At 39.8% G+C, this 20,276-nt stretch overlaps 1 protein-coding gene across 1 annotated transcript; it reads left to right on the top strand.

The window, feature by feature from the left end:
* The first annotated feature begins 576 nt into the window (after positions 1 to 576).
* On the top strand, positions 577 to 6,171 carry degs1 (delta(4)-desaturase, sphingolipid 1). The gene is made up of 3 exons (XM_056270194.1): positions 577 to 801; positions 3,982 to 4,724; positions 5,496 to 6,171. Exons 1-3 carry the CDS (start codon positions 720 to 722, stop codon positions 5,640 to 5,642), a joined length of 972 nt encoding a protein of 323 aa, XP_056126169.1. The 5' UTR covers positions 577 to 719; the 3' UTR covers positions 5,643 to 6,171.
* Positions 6,172 to 20,276: the final 14,105 nt, after the last annotated feature.

Raw genomic sequence — 20,276 nt, 5'->3', positions numbered from 1 at the left:
TCAATTGTTCACAAAAAAATTAAATAAAAAGTCAGTTATGACATACTAGTCAGATTTATGAGATGAAACATCAAAATTGACATACTAAGTCATAATTATGATGAAAAGTATGGAATGAAGTCATACTTATGAAAAGTCATAATTATACATTTATACATTTATTATGACATAAAAACCTCAAAATTATGACATAAAAAGTTACACATTATGATTTAGCACATCATAATTTCGACTTTTTATGTAATGTCATAATCATGATTTACCAAAGCATGATTTTTTCCCTCATTTGTGGCGCATATGGCCTTCCATATCAGTCTCTGGGGGGACGGGATACTTCTGAAAATGCCACAGAAAAGCACCATAACGGTATTGTTAAAGGGTGGGTGTTCAAAGCTGGCGTGTTCTCGTAGGAAAAGAGAGAGAGAGAGAGAACGAGAGAGAGAGAGAGAGAGAGAGAGAGAGAGAGAGAGAGAGAGAGAGAGAGAGAGAGAGAGAGAGAGAGAGAGAGAGAGAGAGAGAGAGAGAGAGAGAGACTCCACCCTCCGCGTCACGGTTTGGAATCGAAAGATCTCTCGCTAAAAGAAGGAGGGCTGATGTGATTCTGAATGAGAAAGTGAGGGATGTGGGACGGTCGCTAACACTGGACAGGACCCGTGTGTGAATAACCCGACGGAGCAAATACACTTTCCGCAAGCCAACCACCGAACCAGAGCGTTAACATGGGGAATCGCGTAGTTCGTGAAGATTTCGAGTGGGTTTACACAGACCAGCCTCACGCCGACCGGAGGAAAGAGATTCTGGGTGAGTCTCGGTTCCCTGACACGATCACTGACTCTAAAATACACTATATAGCGCCTATTGTACATATTAGCGTTGTTTTTCTCTGTTTGGCATGGTTTTCTTATTTTCTGCCTGTCTTTAGTTGTTTTAAGTTGTAATTAAAGACGGGTATTGTGAAGTGTTTGTGTAAAGATGAAATAGCTCGGGCTGACCGACCGTTATGTGAGGGCCGCTCCCAACATGCACTTCGCCACTGAACTATGCATGGCATCGCATGGCCTCTATAATATTTCATTATTATTAATATTATTTCATGTAGGCCTATTGTATTATGTGATGTTTGTTGAACTATCGTATTACACACGAGGCCGTGACAGCTAACTAGTTAAACCTCGTCCTATTTTTAAAGATTAGCCGCTAACTGGTTTCATAACTGTTCGAATATAACGTTAGTAACGTTACGCTATCGTGCGATTCTGTGATTATTTTAAAGATTTACTCTGGTTTATGTTTATTCAGTCATCAATGATTTATTATTAAGTGGCAAAACAGTGAGTTTGCTGGTGAAGTGATAGACTGGCTGATGATAGTCACATGAGGAAAGTTAGCTAATGCTCGCGATCCGTTTCTCACTTCATTCATTATGGCTTTAGAACATGGATATCTATCTATCTATCTATCTATCTATCTATCTATCTATCTATCTATCTATCTATCTATCTATCTATCTATCTATCTATCTATTCTCTCCATTCTTTCTAATCTATCTAATCACATTCAAATCTCAAGCTATTAAAACGAATTAAAATTTTCTGGTCAGGCATTTTATTTTATTTTTTACCTAGTTATGAATGTAAACGAACACTCATGATATACTGAAGGTACAGAAATCCATATGCTGTGTTAATAGTAAAATATGACTCGAGAGTGTGCAGTTACTCATAAACCTGCTTATGAATAAATGTGGAAAGAGTTTATGATCCAGCGTTATCCCTATACAGTCTGGATGAACATTACAGCGGGTTTATCACGTTTCACCTCAAGCATTCTCTGTTTAATACAAAACGTCAAATCATGAATTATTCATAATACACACACACACACACACACACACACACACACACACACACACACACACACACACACACACACTAGTCATCTGGTAAATTATTCTGTAGCTTCTTAATTATAGGGTTCAACGGGGCCTAAAGGAAAATGTGCTTTTCACTGCTCTCATAGTGAATGATTGCAGAGCAAAATGTTTTTTTTATTGAACATTGATGGATCACATTTTGTAGGAAATTAAGTCATGAAAGTGGTATAAATCGTATAAAAATACGAGGTGACGCCCAACACTCGAGGTAAAAAGCATCCTGTATTAATACAAAATACTTTAACTAAAGTAAAATGTTTTGCAGGATAAGTTAATAATAATCACTTCAGCAATGTTTGTACTATTTTCTAAGTAAAATATTACATTTTTGTTTTAATAAATGTACCTTCATTAAAATGTTCATTTAAAAAAAAATACAGAAAGAAATCATTAAAAAAAGTAAAGATGTATTTAATATGACTTTACGGAAGTACCAATAAATAGGCCTATGTTTTATTTTATGATTAATATAATATTTTTAAAATGATGGTTTCATTATGATTATGGTTTCATTATGATTATGGTTATTATCTCTAAGTTGGACACCCAACTTAATAAATCATTAACCATCTGAAATTTATCAAGTCAACAAATGGAAAAGTCAGCCGGCTGTTCATTATCATGTAAATTATTGTGCCTCCACAAATACCATACTCTCACATATTCTCCAGTTATTGAAAAGCTGTTCCTTTAATTACCTTGTGCAAAACTCAAAATCATTAACAAGACCTTTGTCTCAAAATATATTTAGTAATTTGATTGATTTTGATTAGCTGTAGCCTATAAAATTTTAAAAAACATTAAATATTAGACCAAATTATCGCAGGTTTGACTTTGCGTTTGCATTGCTTGAAATTGAGTCCAGAATCGGGCAAATGTGTAGCCTGGTTAAAACCAGACCATTCTCAGTTGTAACTGAGTTATGGTCTGGCAAAGCGAGGGGCGTCACCAACGGACGTCGCGGATAGACCTAAACCCAATCAGAGCGATGAAGGAGATGACGTATGCAGAGCGGCGGAGACACATCTCCGAGTGTTGTTCTTTGCTCGGTTTTTAACTAAAAGGAAACGTTCAAATGGCTTAAAACAGACGCGATAGCTGATTGGAACGAGTGATGTTCGACGGCTGCATCCATCTTTGTAATGTAGGCTACAAAATCTGCTTCAAAATCCCAGCGCTGTCGTCATCGTGTAAAGCCCGCCCCAACGCTTCTGATTGGTGCCGCGATTTCGGCGGATTGGAAATGGGCTTGAATGAGCTCTTTGCCAGACTAACTTTCAGAGCAAATCTAAATTTGCCGGAAGTTGTCTGGGTTTTCCCAGGCTAGCAAATGTCCACATGCGAAGTGAAATGAGGATGTTTCTGCACCATCTACTGGTTTAAAGGAGAATAAAACCAAACGTGCCTGTTATCCGGGAGCACCTTCAGCCCCGTTGTACCGTATCCATGCTTTTAGTTCACATGGGTTCTGGCACATGCAGACACTGAAGAATAAACATGCATAATTAAACACACAGTGCTGTTCACACAACATGTCACCGGCTCACATGTTGAGCAAACTCTCTCTTAATGCGAGTGTGTGTTTGTCAGCGTTGGGGACGTTCCTTCCAGTGTGCAGACCTGTGCTGACATGTAGCTTGTGTTGTTGCTAACCCTGAAGCTGGCTTGATCCAGACGTGTCTAGGACTGTCGGTTCCTCTGCCATTCTGCTTGATTTCGTTTTATAAACCCTGGAAGAGCCTCTTGCTTAAATGCTTGCATTATGAAATGCCTTGGATGAAAAGTGCACACATTTCAAGTATACTATGTGGTTTGCATTGTGTTTTCTTGGGAGTTTTAGGCAAATGACGTATGCTTCAGGGTTTACCATATAAAGTATAAAGCATACGCGCGAGGAGGGGCCGGCGCTACACGCCACAGACACATGAGCCCTGCTCCAGATCCTGATGGTGTCGAGTTGCATTGTCATGGAAATAGACATCATTTGAATGAACTTATCTTCCACATCACACTGTTTAACAATGTTGTCTTTTGTTTTATTTTGGCAGCTAAATACCCACAGATTAAGTCTCTAATGGGACCTGATCACAGGCTGAAATGGATCGTCTGTACGATGGTTGCCGTCCAGTTTTTGGCCTTCTATTTGGTGAAGGACCTGTCCTGGAAATGGGTCTTGTTCTGGACATATGCATTTGGGAGTTGCATGAACCATTCAATGACATTAGCGATTCACGAGATCTCTCACAACACCGCTTTCGGGAACATCCGCGCCAAATGGAACCGTTGGTTCGCCATTTTCGCCAATCTGCCCATTGGCTTGCCTTACTCGGCCTCGTTTAAGCGCTACCACCTGGACCACCATCGATATTTGGGTGGAGATGGCGTGGACGTTGACATCCCCACTGACTTCGAGGGCTGGTTCTTTTGCACCCGCTTGCGTAAGCTCATCTGGATAATGTTCCAGCCGCTGTTTTACGCCGTTCGTCCCCTTTACATCAACCCCAAACCCATCAGTCACCTCGAGATCATGAACACGGCCATACAGCTCGCGTTCAACGCCCTCCTCTACTGGTTCTGGGGAGCCAAGCCCTTGGTCTACATGATGATGGGCTCTTTGTTAGGAATGGGTCTCCATCCCATCTCAGGACACTTCATCGCAGAGCATTACATGTTCCTCAAAGGCCATGAGACCTACTCTTACTACGGGTCCCTCAACCTGCTGACGTTCAACGTCGGGTACCACAACGAGCACCATGACTTCCCTAGCATTCCCGGACGCCGACTACCGATGGTAAGATGAGCTATTCTGCTTCATGTTTACTAGGGCTGTCACAATATATCTCAATACACAAATGCACCAATACGTGTCGTGGATAGTTCGCGCAAAATGAACATTTCTGTGTTAGAAGAAATTCACGTTTTCAGAGTTTTAGTGTCAGTACTACATTAAACTACTATAATGTTGAATATGATGTATAATAATGCAATGAGGGAATATTTGAAAGATGAGTTTTAAGGGATTAATGATTGACTACAGGGGGACTTTACATATGTACTGGGGGCATTAAAAATGGTCTGAGTTTCAGGGCTGAGAAAGAATATAACATTCCTAACATTGTTCTGCATTACAGAAAAAATACCAAACTAGAGAAATAATAATGAGCCTTGAAATATAAATTAAGCTTTGACTGGCAAAAGTAATGATAATGAATGTGTTTGAAACAAAAAGCAACGAGACTGTATGAACATTTTAATAGTTCCTTCGTAAACTAGTGTTGTTCAGTTTGCTATCATTTGAGGAATTTATATGATTCTTATCTGTAATTGTTATAGACAAGAATCACGAAATGGCTTCATAGTCTACTGGACTAGTCTAGTCTAAAGTGAAAGATTAACCAGCTGGCTCACGCCGACTGAAGACATGCTAACAAAGCAGTTAATCGTTCACATCAGGACATCAGCAGCAGCCAATGGCTCTGACTAGAGCATTGCTTTATAAGCATTTCTCTGTAAACTGCCTCGGGTGTTTAGTCTAAGAATGCGTTCCCGTTGTTTCCTCCAGGTGAAGGAGATCGCAGGCGAGTACTACAAAGATCTTCCCTGTTACACGTCCTGGGTGAAAGTGCTTTATGACTTTATCATGGACGATGAGCTGAGTCCGTACTCCCGTGTGAAGAGACGACTGACAGGAGATGTCAAACAAGAGTGACGAGTTAGCCAAGAGTTAGCCAAGAGTTAGCCAAGAGTTAGCCAAGAGTTAGCCATCCCTGACCACAGACTGTCTTCACCTTCCCCGGCTCCAGAGTCGAGAAGCTTCCCGGCCACTCCGGTTTTTAGCGAGTGTGTTGAAGAATTTTAATTGTGAACCAAAACGACTATTGCACATGGTCTAAACATTCAGACTCTTTTATTATAGTTTAGTGGAATTTTCCTTTTTTACATTTCAATGCTAATGTTTCTAATTCCTGCGCGGCAGATTTTAAACATTGGGAGATTAAATAGGTCAGCAGTTGATGTAGCTCTACATGCTGATTCAGTGTTCTGCTTATCTGTCTGCTCGCCGGTCATATTTAATGAATAACGCAGAGCGCACCAATAGAATATGTTCTTGTTGTTATGTTAATGCATCATATTACAATCTGCAGATCTGCACCATCAGATCAGGGTCCAGTTCCTGTAACACTGAGAGCCATTATTGTAACTCATCTCTTTTTAATAGACCCCAATGTCAGGCGCTTTGGTGTTCAGGCCTGTGTGTTTGTGCCTCCATTATAGTATATTATTTCAATTAAACAAGAAAACTGTGGCACACTTTGGCTAACAGTGAAGTACAGAGCTGTCTGTAAACATTTATATGTTTTATATATATATATATCAAATAAACTAAAACGCCTTAATAAATTAGACGCCTGTCAAACAAATGATTGTTGTTATTATTGTTAATCTAATACACACACACACACACACATATATATATATATATATACACACACATATATACACACACACACGTATATATATACAGTATATATATATACACACACACATATATATACACACACACACACACACACACACGCACACACATATATACGCACACACACACGTATATATATATATATATATACACACACACACATATATATATATATACACACATATATATACACACACACACACACACACACACACACACATATATACGCACACACACACGTATATATATATATATACACACACACACATATATATATATACACACATATATACACAGACACATACACATACAGTACCAAAAGTTTGAAACATTTTGAATGTTTTTGAAAGATGCTCAACAAGCCTGAAAAAAGGACTGTGAAATATGTGAATTTAAAATAATGGTTTTCTATTTTAATATACTTTAAAATATAATTTATTCCTGTGATCAAAGCTGAATTTCCAGCATCATTACTCCAGTCTTCAGTGTCACATGATCCTTCAGAAATCACTCTAATATGATGATTTATTATAATGTTGGAAACTTTGTGCTGCTTAATGTTTTTTTTCCTTTTTTCAGGATTAATTGATGCATAAAAAGTTAAAAAGAATTACCATTTATTCAAAATAGAAATATTTTCTAACAATATAAATCTTTACTATCACTGTTTATCAATTTAACACATTGCTGAATAAAAGTCACTGTTTTTCTAAGATCTTTTGAATGGTAACGTATATAGTTACGCCGCAGGAATGACGTCCAGTTCCATCGTCCTGAAAGCCTGAAATAATGTCATTGGTGAGCACAATATATTTTCACGGTTTATTCTACTGCATAAAATACACGAATAAAACCCCCTTGTGATTGTTAACAAGTGGCTAATGCTAACTACAGACATTAAACTTCATCAGGTAAACTCGTCTAGTCCACTTTTACAGCCATGTTGCTCTTGCAAACCATTCTCTCTCAAACCGTTAGGGAAAATTTAAAAAATCAAACAAAAAACATGTCTGGATAATTTTAGATAATTTATTTTTTAGGCTTTTAAACATTGAACATTGACCAACAAACATACATAGAGCTCATCAAATATGGTAAACAGGAGCTCAACCGTACTTGCTTGACGCGTGAGAACAAACCCTCATTGGTTCTGCTGAAGCTCAAACGTGATGCGTAACTCGAGACTGAATCTCATTGGTTCTTGCTGAAGCTCAAACGTGATGCGTAACTCGAGACTGAATCTCATTGGTTCTTGCTGAAGCTCAAACGTGATGCGTAACACGGGAATGAACCTCATTGGTTCTTGCAGAAGCTCAAACGTGATGCGTAACTCGAGACTGAATCTCATTGGTTCTTGCTGAAGCTCAAACGTGATGCGTAACACGGGAATGAACCTCATTGGTTCTTGCAGAAGCTCAAACGTGATGCGTAACACGGGAATGGGCCTCATTGGTTCTTGCAGAAGCTCAAACGTGATGCGTAACTCGAGAATGAACCTCATTGGTTCTTGCTGAAGCTCAAACGTGATGCGTAACACGAGAATGGGCCTCATTGGTTCTTGCTGAAGCTCAAACGTGATGCGTAACACGAGAATGAATCTCATTGGTTCTTGCTGAAGCTCAAACGTGATGCGTAACTCGAGACTGAATCTCATTGGTTCTTGCTGAAGCTCAAACGTGATGCGTAACTCGAGACTGAATCTCATTGGTTCTTGCTGAAGCTCAAACGTGATGCGTAACTCGAGACTGAATCTCACTGGTTCTTGCTGAAGCTCAAACGTGATGCGTAACACGGGAATGAACCTCATTGGTTCTTGCTGAAGCTCAAACGTGATGCGTAACTCGAGACTGAACCTCATTGGTTCTGCTGAAGCTCAAACGTGATGCGTAACTCGAGACTGAATCTCATTGGTTCTTGCTGAAGCTCAAACGTGATGCGTAACTCGAGACTGAACCTCATTGGTTCTTGCTGAAGCTCAAACGTGATGCGTAACACGGGAATGAACCTCATTGGTTCTTGCAGAAGCTCAAACGTGATGCGTAACTCGAGACTGAACCTCATTGGTTCTTGCTGAAGCTCAAACGTGATGCGTAACACGGGAATGAACCTCATTGGTTCTTGCTGAAGCTCAAACGAGCTGCGTAACACGAGAATGAACCTCATTGGTTCTGCTGCCAGGCCAGTAGAGGGCGATGAAACACGTGACTGAACACGTGATACGCTGTGCATGACGTCATCGTCTTCAGAGATTCACGATTTTGTTGTTTACACGGAAACCGTTTTCAAAAGTTTGTGTTTTCAGGCGCCCAAAACAGCGCTGTCGTGTGAACGAACGGCCAAACGCATAAAAAGTTTTACGTTTTTAGTTGAAACCAGTCTTGTGTAAACAGCCCCTAAAGCAGGGGTGCCCAATCCGGTCCTGGAGTCCACATCCAACACAGCTGTCTGTGATTATCAAGTGCTCCTGATTAATTAGCTGTTTTTTAATAAGCTGGGTCAGTTGTTTCATTTGTGAAGATTATCATGATTAACAAAATGCATAAGAATCATAAATTTTGTTGGTCAAAGAGAAAAATCCTATAGGGTTTTTGTTGAGGGGACCACCAACAAATATATGTCTTAAAAGGGTCATGACAAGCAATTATTTTAATTATTTTAATATGTTCCTTGAGGTTCGCTTATAATGTTAATAAAGTTTTTATTAAAAACAAAACAAAATATATATGCATAAAAAAACATTATTTTCTATCTTCATTCCCTCTGTCTGAAATGATCCGTTTTTAAGGCGCAGCTCCTTTAAGGCTTGTCTGTAAACAGCCACTGTTATGATTAGCTAATATAATTGCATAGGAGACAGTATCAACGCCCACTCGCTAGTGCACGTGAATAAGTGTTTTGAAAACATTATCATATAAAAACGTCATTTACAGGCAAAGCATAATGAAATCATTGACTTATGGTTTGTGATGCGGCTGCTGTCAGATCCAATGCAGTCGCTGCTTCATCTTTCAACAAAAGATAGTAACACTTTACTTGAAGGGGTGTGCATAAGACTGACATGACACCTTCATAAGACTGACATGACACCTTCATAAGACTGACATGACACCTTCATAAGACTGACATGACACCTTCATAAGACTGACATGACACCTTCATAAGACTGACATGACACCTTCATAAGACTGACATGACACCTTCATAAGACTGACATGACACACATCATGAATATGAAGGAGGGTTTATGCATGTTTATGACAACTGTCATTAAGTGTCATTCGCTCAATTATGACATTTTAATGCAAATATGACATTGTTTGAGATGTCTTTGTTATGACACCTTGACATAAACCAATACATCATAACCTGTCAGTGTCTTTATCATGACAACTTGACATTACTAAGACAACACAACCTGTCATAAACATGGGCTTATTTAAGGCTCATTTAGTTTGTGGATGGTTCATGTTATAACCGTCCCAGTTACTTTGCACTGGTCAAGCTACTAGATTTCAATGTAATGGGGGAATCACCTTTCGTGCAAATACTTAAATTGGTCTTAAGTTGAAAGAGGTCTATTATTAAATAAATTCTTGTACAAACGAGTGGTGTTTCTTTCAGCATGCATTCAAACTACACATTCATTATCCACAAACCCATTTATTGCAAATCATGCACACATATGTATATACAGTATATATATATATATATATACAATTCAATGTTTTTTGTCATGTGCAAGTTTATGTACGTGTGGTCCACTGCTGTCCGAGAGCATAAACAGTTCAGATAATGAAGGAAACCAGTCTTATCTGTAGATGAGCAGGTACAAAGGTCGATGGTGAGGAAGTAAGATGTGGTCCTGCGCTTGGATATTTGGTCAGTTGTAAGGTTTCACACCAAACAAACCAAAAGAGTTGCTTCAGAAGTATAAGCAGGGTGTTTCTTCATAAACACGTCAAGTCACCTTCATTTATATAGCGCTCTTAACAATATAGAGGGGTTTCACCAACGTCACGTTCTGGGCGGTAACCCGGATGCGCGGCCATTATGGAGGCACTCGGATGTAAACAACAGCATGGATTGCACTGTTTATGTACTACTGAACACATTGTTACACTAATAAACCACGGAAAAAACACGTGGTAGGTGCGAAATCATATAGAGGAGGACTTGGGAAGCAGGAGAGAGCGCAACATTTTGACAAACTAAAGTTAATATGTGGTAAAGATCCGACCGAGTTAGCTTCTCTAGCACGTAACATTACTGCAATGGTATTTATTATCCTGACATAGGATACGTTCAGATTGTCAGTCCAAAAAAGCACATGAAATCCGTTTCAAATTACATCCATATGTGGTTTGAAATCCTATTCAAATCACATATCAGGACATCAGCCTCAGTCTGAACGGTCGGATTTCGCGTGGTATGTCTTAAAATGCAAACGTCATTTATAGGAAACATGCTGAAAGTCACTGCCGAAACAATGCTGTGTTGTTGCAAAGTGCCGGACGAGCAGAAAAGTATTATTTCTGAAACCGGCGCAGACGAGCGTGGGAAAAAAGCAGTACATACCAGCCTCCTACAGTTCTGCCGCAGTAGTCCAGCGCGCCGGCTACACATTTCCATGTTGTAACATTTAAATAAGACAACATCTAACATTATATTGCAAATGCAACCCTTATTGCCATATTACCAAATAACATGCATGGACACACACGTCGGATCTGAACAGTTGCGATACACAACGCTTCATTGACACATGTCTGATGCTGTACCTCTCAACCACAAACGCCTTCTTTCATCAGTTTTTTGCACTCTTCTCTTTAACTTTTGACAGTCTATAGCACTCGACATGTTTTTTCCCGATGTGACCGATTGGTACTGACCAAAACTCGACCATTTTTCAGGAGCAATAATCAGCCAAATTTGCGAGTCCATTCAGTTCAGTGGCATTATTTACGTTCTGTGCCTCCAAAATGGCCGACTTCCGGATTGATGTCGCGTCGTGAAACCCCTCTATAGACTGTTTCAAAGCAGCTTTACAGTGATAATAAAAGTTACAGAGATTGTTTAGGCTTTACAGCAGCTCTAGAATAAAGTTATTGTCCAGCTAAAGTTAGTTTTGATTGATTCACTTCTGTCGCAACGATCATTAGTTATTAACTCAGGGGCCGCTAACACGACACCGTGAAACGGGTTCCAAGGTGCAAGCGTTGAAAAATGTTGAAAAAAGTTATCATCTCCGAGTAAACTTCAAAACCGTGCATCTGTGAAAACGCGACGGTGTGCACATGCGTCTCACATGTAGGCATGTGCCGGTATCAAATGTTCATGCTGCGGTTAATTGATTGAGCTTTTATCATGGTATACGGTATTATCGCGATATTTTAATTGCTCAAGAGAAACAGATGGATTGTGGGTATCTAAAAAAAACAACAACTTGCATCACAATGTGTAATTGTGATTTTCAAAACATATTGTAACTAAACCGAATTTTATTAGGTTTAGTGACAACATGTTACAATGTTTACATGGTACAATGACTGGTAGGCTACTGTTTGTATTATTCAATTAAATTCTTGGAATTGATTTCAATCTTAATTCAATATTGACTCATTTGGATAAATATTAGGTGGGCTACAGTCTGCATGTTAATTTTTCTCAAGAAAAAAAGATCTCTCACATAATGCTGTAAACATACAGAGAGAAATTAAATATAATGTGGTTTTCATTATAATAACAATTATGTAATGACAAGTAAACATATAATAAATATGTCATATAGTGCACATATTTAGCAAAATACTCCTCGCTATTTTTCTAGTCAACTAATGTGCAGCTGGTCATTAAATGGCTTTCCTGAGGTAAATATAATGTTCTGTGACATAACTGTTCTCCTGCAGTTTTATTGACCTCTTTCCGTGTTGGAAAAACACTGATTGATCGATATTATGTATGAGGCATAAACCTCTCGGTAAGTTGTACTGTATCTTTAAATAAAAAGTAACAGATGATCGGTTTACTTGAACTGAGGCGCAGCGATCTGTCACAATGGACAGAACCTAAGAGCTGATTTTTTTTTTCATATCAAAAGTAACCTGCTCTGTCTAGTCTGTCGGTGTCAGTGTCCTCTTTGCTCCGCGATTTTTCTCTGCGTGTGAAAAGTGTCAATTGCGTAAAGCCCCTTTCAGACAGGACGCGGAATGTGCGGCGCTGGCCGCTGGGTTCAACATTGCCCTTCAGATACAACGCAATTTGCTATTTTGCAAATAAAAAGTTTAACTATTTTGAACCCCGGCGTGCTTTGGTCGACGCAGCAAATTTGCGCAGCATATATTTTGCGCAGCAAATTTACGCAGTGTTTAAGCGGTTGATGGTAAATAAGCTAATGCGGGTTCTAAAAGTCTAAACTCGAATCTATTATTTTTCACAGTATTTTGAAGTGCCCGCGATAACAATATCGTGCATATTCATTACCGCGATTTATCGCATTACCGAATACCGGCACATGTCTAATCACGTGTTTAGTCTATAGGTATGCGAGTTTGAATATATATGTGCGAAAGGCATGTAGGGCTTCTTTTCAAATTGACCCCACCAAATTACTTGTCTGCCCTTAAAAATTCATAATACAGGTTATAACATAACACGTAGCGGTAGCCACAGCCGATGAGCAAGAGCTACATCACAAACATATACAGTTTGAGCAGGAAACAAACAGTTTCTCAAACAGGATTGGGAAATAGGTTGCAGACAACCATGAGGCATGCTTCACACAGACCCTAGCCCTTACTCTTCTGCTTCCTGTTTTATATCAGACAGAGTACACTCTTGTGCCCCCCTAGTGGCTAGGAAGAACATAGCAGAGGTGGGAGTAAGTCACACATGTGCAAGTCACAAGCAAGTCTCAAGTCTTAACCTTCGAGTCTCAAGCAAGTCCAAGTCAATTTTTTATAAAAGCAAGCAAGTCAAGTCAAGTCACTGCCTTATGTCAAGCAAGTCAAGTCAAGTCGTAGCTTGGGTCACAAGTCACTGGCAAGTCATACAAACGTTTGATGATTTCACTGAATTTATATATTAAAATAAGTTAAAACTACATAAGTTGTGGACTATGGTTTTATTTGCAACATATTTTTTTTAAATATGCATTTCCACATACAGCTGAGTGGTTACTACAATAAAAATCTAAAAAATAAATACAATTTCAAACTACATAGCCTAAAATGTAAATGTAACTGAAATTAGGCCAACATTAAAGCATGAAAAAATAAATATGCCTCAAACATTGCAGAAGACCATTAAAAGGTATTAAACAATTCACAATTCAAGTATAATGGTTCCTATGCCACCAAATGGCATTCTTCAAACTGGCATCCCCTTTATATAAGTTATATAACAGCCGTTGGCATTTAGCCTATTATGAAGTTAAAACCGCCAATAGGTGGCGCCAAATCACCGTCTTAATGTACGAGTCATAGAAGCAGTAAACTGATTTGTTCAAAATGGCAGATTCGTTCTGGAACTAAGCAACTAGGTCACTGAATCACAAATACGCATAACTCTTTCTGTGGCTTGTTTGGAACTATTGTCATTGGAGAAATAGAGCAAAAACAGAAAATATTTGGAATATTATGTCTAAAATGTCACATCACAATATTCACTCTTTGTTTACTGAACTGTTTTATAAAATCATCACATTTGCAATCGCGCCAATAATCTGGAAATATTTTTTTATATATGTTATAATTATGAAAATAACTCATAGGGCCATTTTTCCACCACATTTTGAATTTTGGGTGCATATTATTTCTGCTGGCATTTTTTGCCACCAACCCCCTGACAACATTAAGAGAAACATAAACGACAAAACTAACAGTTTTCTATATTGTTTTTCGTCATTGGAAAGAACAACATTTTTGGCTTTAAAGCATGATTTAAAAAAGAAATGTGGCAAATGTTATACAAAACATATACCATCCATCATTAATTATCATTTGAATATTGACAACATTAAGCTACATTTGAAAACATAATTGTGTATAAAGAGGCATGCTGTTTTGACCAATATTATTCTCTCTAGATTTAAAGATAGTCAAATTAACTATAACAAACAGGTTAAACAAGCCATAGCTTACTTTTAGACGTGGTGAATGAAGTTCGACTGTTCGAGGTTGTGATGGTCGTCCGATATCCCTTGCCAGTTATTATGCGTACAACACATCTTCTTGCATGAATATGGTCATTTTCTAGTGTTTATATCCAAAAAGAAACGATGCAGGGAGATGTTTTTGTATTTAGCGCGCTTACGCGATGTAGGCTATTTCTGGGCTTGTGCAGCGTCACGCAATCGCGCAGAATCTGATGACTGACGTCAATGGTGCCGTTGCTTTCATTTTGTTTATCAATGGATGTTGCGATGATTTATATAAAAATGTATATCAAGTCATTCTCGAGTCATACAGTTCAAGTCAAGTCAAGTCTCAAGTCATTGGATCTCAAGTCAAAGTCAAGTCGAGTCATTTTCTTAATTTAGTCAAGCACATAGCTGCCAACTCTCACGCATTGGCCGTGAGACACCCGCATTTGATTGGTTTCACACGCTCACACGCCACACTCCCGATTTCTCACGCTGAAGTGTCAACCCGGGCGGTCAAATGCCTGGAAGATGAGTTTATCTATATATCTACCTGTTGAGCCACGCGTGATCGACTAGTTATACCGCAAATTCGTTAAAAATCTCCCGTTATCTAGAGCGAGCGTGCATGCGAGACAGAGATTGTGCTCCAAACCGCGTAGAGCGAGCGAGAGACCTTGCGCGAGCGAGAGACCTTGCGCGAGCGAGCCCCCCCCCCCCCCAACCCCCCCCCCCACCCGTCAACAAATCTCACTCGTCCCCCCCCGTCAACAAATCTCACTCGCCACCCCCCCCCCCCCCCCGTCAACAAATCTCACTCGCCACCCCCCCCCCCCCCCCCCCCCCCCCGTCAACAAATCTCACGCCGAGCAAAACTCAAAAGTTGGCAGGTAAGTCTCAAGTCCTTAAATTTGCGACTCGAGTCTGACTCGAGTCAAGTCATGGGACTCGAGTCCCCCATCTCTGGAACATAGCAACCATAATTGCAATGAAGAAACCTTGTGACAGGCAGTGACTCATTGTGAGAATAGCTGGGTTTCAGTCACGTGATTATGATGACGCGCGAAATTCAGATGGAGGGCAGGGAGTGAAGAGCGCAATGGACGAAATAGAGGAAAGTCCGTACTCTACTACTTTACACGCTATTACAAGAGAAAGATATAAACAAAAAATCAAACATGTTGGACGTGATCCTTACGTTATGAAGAGGAGCGATTTTTCAACTGAATTGAACGATTTTCCTGCCATCGAGGCGGTAGATATCAGCAACTACCTCGTCTTACAGACATACTTTGACTTTACAAAGTTCGGAAACGTTACACGTTACACAAACATAGCCACTTAATTTGTTTTAACTAGGGATGAATTTTCGAATATTCGATCTGTAATTATTATTCGAAAAATAAAATATTATTCGAATTTTATCGAATTTATGAAGCCGTGGCCTAAATGCTTTGCTGGCCGTAAATGCAGTGAATCCCTGATAAATCCCAAGCACTAACACGCAGTTATAATTAAATCCTCTGGGTGGCGCTGTGGCGCGTGTTTAACAAGTTGTTTGTATTTGATCACATAATGTCGTCGGCTGCCTCGCGAAGTTTGGAATTAGACTACTTGTTGAAAATTATGTTACTAAAGCCCCTTTCACACAAAGATTCCGGAAAATACACGGATAAAGTGACCCGGGATTTGACCCGGGTTCGTTTGATTTTGCTTCATTCACACTGCCAGTGATTTGCCAGAATCAGAGAGCGCGTTCACACACAACCCGTGGATGTTCCGGTGTTCTGACGATTCATGCTACCCATCGAGATTTGCTACTTACTGGTTATGCGCATGTGCAGACTCAGTTTTTTTTAACAAAAGGTACATTTTCATGTGTTATAAAGTAATTTCCCTTTAAAAAATGATAACTACCATATGAATATTTGTACAGTCAGCCAGCTGAAGAAGAATAATTGAAAGTTTCAGTTAAGGAAAGGTGTGCTTTGACAAGTCAATATTTGATGATAATTTTTACTTTTCACACCGTTTAAAAAATAAAAACAGTAGTATACAGTAGCTACTCATAACTTAGAATTGTATTATAATTGTATTTCACATAATATTAATCGACATTCTGTGATCGATTCGCACTACGGTAGCATTTTTCGACAAGGCAGCACAAATCGTCAGAACACCGGAAAGACGCGTGGCGTTGGATGTGACGGGTCTCTACTTCAGTCCAGTTTGCAGACGTTTTTTCGTTCTTTCTTGTATCGATGACGAACACAAACTTTCTTCTAGAGTAACTGAGTCTCACGATAACTACGTCATTGCAAAGGCTCGTGAATCATCACTACGACCACGGCATTGATTCTGGCTTTTGTTCACACAGCGCGCGTTCCAGGTCTGAACACGGCAATGTTACTAGATCCCCGACCCGGCATCGATCCCGGGTCGTGTTTGCGTTCACACAGAAGGCACTCTGGCAATTTGCCGGCAATTTGCCGGGTTCAAAGCGCTGTGTGAAAGGGGCTTAAATGATCTTACAGAATGGAATTACTTTTGATCAAATTAATTAATTAATCTGAGTTATAATATCATCAACACAATGAGAAATCACATGAAATCCAAACAGCAGGCGACTGAGGAAAGACAGCTGTCCATCATTACGACTGCAGGTAAGCGCAGCTGTAGCGCGAGTGATCCGAGATGATAACTTATCTCATAGCAAAATGATTTTTTTAGACATATACTTCCCTTAAGTTTCATTGAGGGAGACCGGTTTAAGAACAGAAAACGCAAAGTGCTGTTAGAAACACCATGACCGTTATCTTTGTGTCTCTGAAGCATCTGTCAGCGCAGCGCGTTTTGCTGCATAAATTGCTGGCGGCGCCCCAGCATGTGGATTTTATTGTTTTTCTCAACATAAACGTGAAACAATATAAATACGATAATCATGCTCACTCAAGTGTACGTGTACGTTCTGTTCGATATCTGGCGCAGTCTGCTACTCTGCTTTATTAGGCGTTTTTTTTCCACTCGAGCTGCTTGAGCTTAAATCCTTTTGTTCTTTATATTTTGTTTACACATAGGCCAACTGTTTAATGTTTTCAACTAAAAGAAAACTTTAACATATATTTTAAGCTTGTTGTGTATATTGCCTAATCTTAAGCTTGTTAAGAAATGGTGAAGACAACTTTTAAAAAAAAATAACGTCTTAAAAAATAACGTCTTTTTCGTTAAAGGTTATTTAAATAGGCTAAACGAATATTCGAATATTCGATTTTTATGAGCCCGAATATTCGAATGCAATATTTTTGAAAAATGCCCATCCCTAGTTTTAACTCACCTTTGACGAAGTGATCACTGCACACACGGGCATTTTCCCATTCGGCTCCTCCCGACCGCAGACGTAGGTTTGCAAGCCGTTTTCCCGGAGTTTTTCGGTCAATTTCTTGCATTTTCCCCCCTTATGAACAACAACTTTTGGTACACGATAAAAACTCCTTGTGGTTTGATCGATTTAAGTAACCATAAACGACGCAAAACATAGGCATTTTGAGTTTGCTATAGTGCTTTCTAAATACAGCAAATCACTTCCTGCCCTCCATTTGCATTTCGTGTCATGGCAACGCAGTGGTGTGACGTCATATGAAAACAAGCTATACGGTGGTTAGCACTCAGGGCGATCTGAGGGTTACAGTGGGAGCTCTTCCGCCAGTCCCAGTGGACCTCCTCCTGCTCCTGCGTGTCGTCACGCTCCCGAGGGATGGTGCGGGTCCCTCTTACGACGGGACTGTCGTGTCGTTCTGGGCTCTGGGTGAGGATCAGATGTCAATAGCTGCATCGAAAGGTGGGCAAGAGTCTTCCGAGGATACAGACTTCACACACGACAAGGTGAGTGTCAACATCACACCGGCACGTCATGTCGGATCTCATCTGGAGTTAAAGAAGTAGTTCACTTCAGAATTAAAATTTCCTGATAATTTACTCTCCCCCACATCCTCCAAGATGTTCATGTCTTTATTTCTTCAGTGGAAAAGAAATTAAGGTTTTTGAGGAAAACGTTCCAGTATTAATCTCCATATAGTGACTTCAATGGGGTCCAACGGGTCGAAGGTCCAGATGTGAGTTTCAGTGCAGCTTCAAAGTCTCGACACGATCCAGCCGAGGAATAAGAGTCTGATCTAGACAAACCAGCGGACATTTATAACACAATACACATTTATATACTTTTTAACCACAAATGCTGGTCTTGCACTAGCTGTGATGTGACACACATTATGCAATCACATTGAAAGGTCAAGCGTGACGTAGGAGGAAGAACCGACCCAGTGTTTACAAAGCGAATGTGCAAAGACTAAGACAAATGCCATTTAGAAAAAAAAAAAAAAAGGTAAAACAACGATGTCGAAATTAGTTTTTCGCCCTACACTACATTTTCCACCCACGTCAGGTTACTGCTGAGGCAAAGTCTGACTCCGAGTTGACAGCAATGCTTTCACATTGGGCTTAAGTGAAACCATCCGTCCCCGGAGCGCTCGCCCTGCCACAGGTGCACGAGGAGATCAAGAAGTAGTGGAAGGCACCTTCAAGGCATCCTTCACCCTCACTGGCCTGATGATGGGGCCACAGGGGGTATGTGGAGATCCCCAGGTGTAGTGGGCAATTAAAAGAGCCGCCACCTGGAGGAACCGCCTACGGCTCCCATCCAAGGCTTGTAAGCTGACACCAGCCCTAATGTTACGTCCCTTAGATTTTTTTTTATATTATCTAGGGGTAAGGGAGTATAACATTTAAATAAAGAGGTGTGTGTAACTTGATATGAAGGTCAGGGAATAAAAAGGATCAAATCAAAATTCTGCTCAAAAAGTATTTCTTGTACAGTGCCAAAAGTGAAAGAATGAAGAGAAAATAATATTTACAATATTTACACAGATAATAAGGAAAAACAACAACACAAATAATACCAAAAAAAACAAGGTGGGAGGCGAGCTCGAGAGATGCCAAATAAATTAAATAAATAAAACAAAAACTAACTAGGATTAATTAAGCTAAATAACTACCAAAAGAAAAATGTAGAAAAGAAAAGTCTTCCACACCAAGACGCCCAAACTAAACTACAGACTTACCAAATAACAAAATTACAGGGTGTGGCACTCTCTCCCAAACCTAGTGTGTCTAATACAACCAAGATGCCCTATGTGGTGCGCAATGTATGTCGCGCGACTTACCGGCTCGCTCCTTCCCACGCTCACACACACCGTGATGACGAAACAAGGATGAACAGTATGAAAAACCAAACACTTCACAACCACAATATGACAACTGTTTAAATCATACGATAAATACCCAGAATATTTGTAGATCGAGCCAATGAACATCTGAAACACACACACACACACCCAACAAAAAACTACCCACATATACCCCATGCAACACACTTAATAAGTACAGCGTACGTAACCAGGGCCGTCCATAAGGGGGGATAAAGGGGAACGTTTTCTGGGGCCCAGCCGCTAGGGGGGGCCCATGCAGTCCAGCAATAATTACGTTCATCCTAAATATAAGCAAAGGTTACCATATTTTATTTTTAACCAAAATAGCACCATTTATTGTTGAAAGTGAGAAAAAAAATGCATTTTATTTAATGTTGCTTGAGTAAAATGTAGCCTGTGTCATAATGAAACACCCCTCTCCTGAAAATAGTCTGAGTAGGCTATTTTTTGTTGTACGTAACGCAA

Source organism: Rhinichthys klamathensis, unplaced genomic scaffold (assembly GCF_029890125.1).
Source record: "Rhinichthys klamathensis goyatoka isolate OS25496 unplaced genomic scaffold, OSU_Roscu_1.1 h1tg000298l_1, whole genome shotgun sequence".
In the NCBI taxonomy this organism is placed as follows: domain Eukaryota; kingdom Metazoa; phylum Chordata; class Actinopteri; order Cypriniformes; family Leuciscidae; genus Rhinichthys; species Rhinichthys klamathensis.
This window is presented reverse-complemented; position numbering and strand designations above follow the sequence as displayed.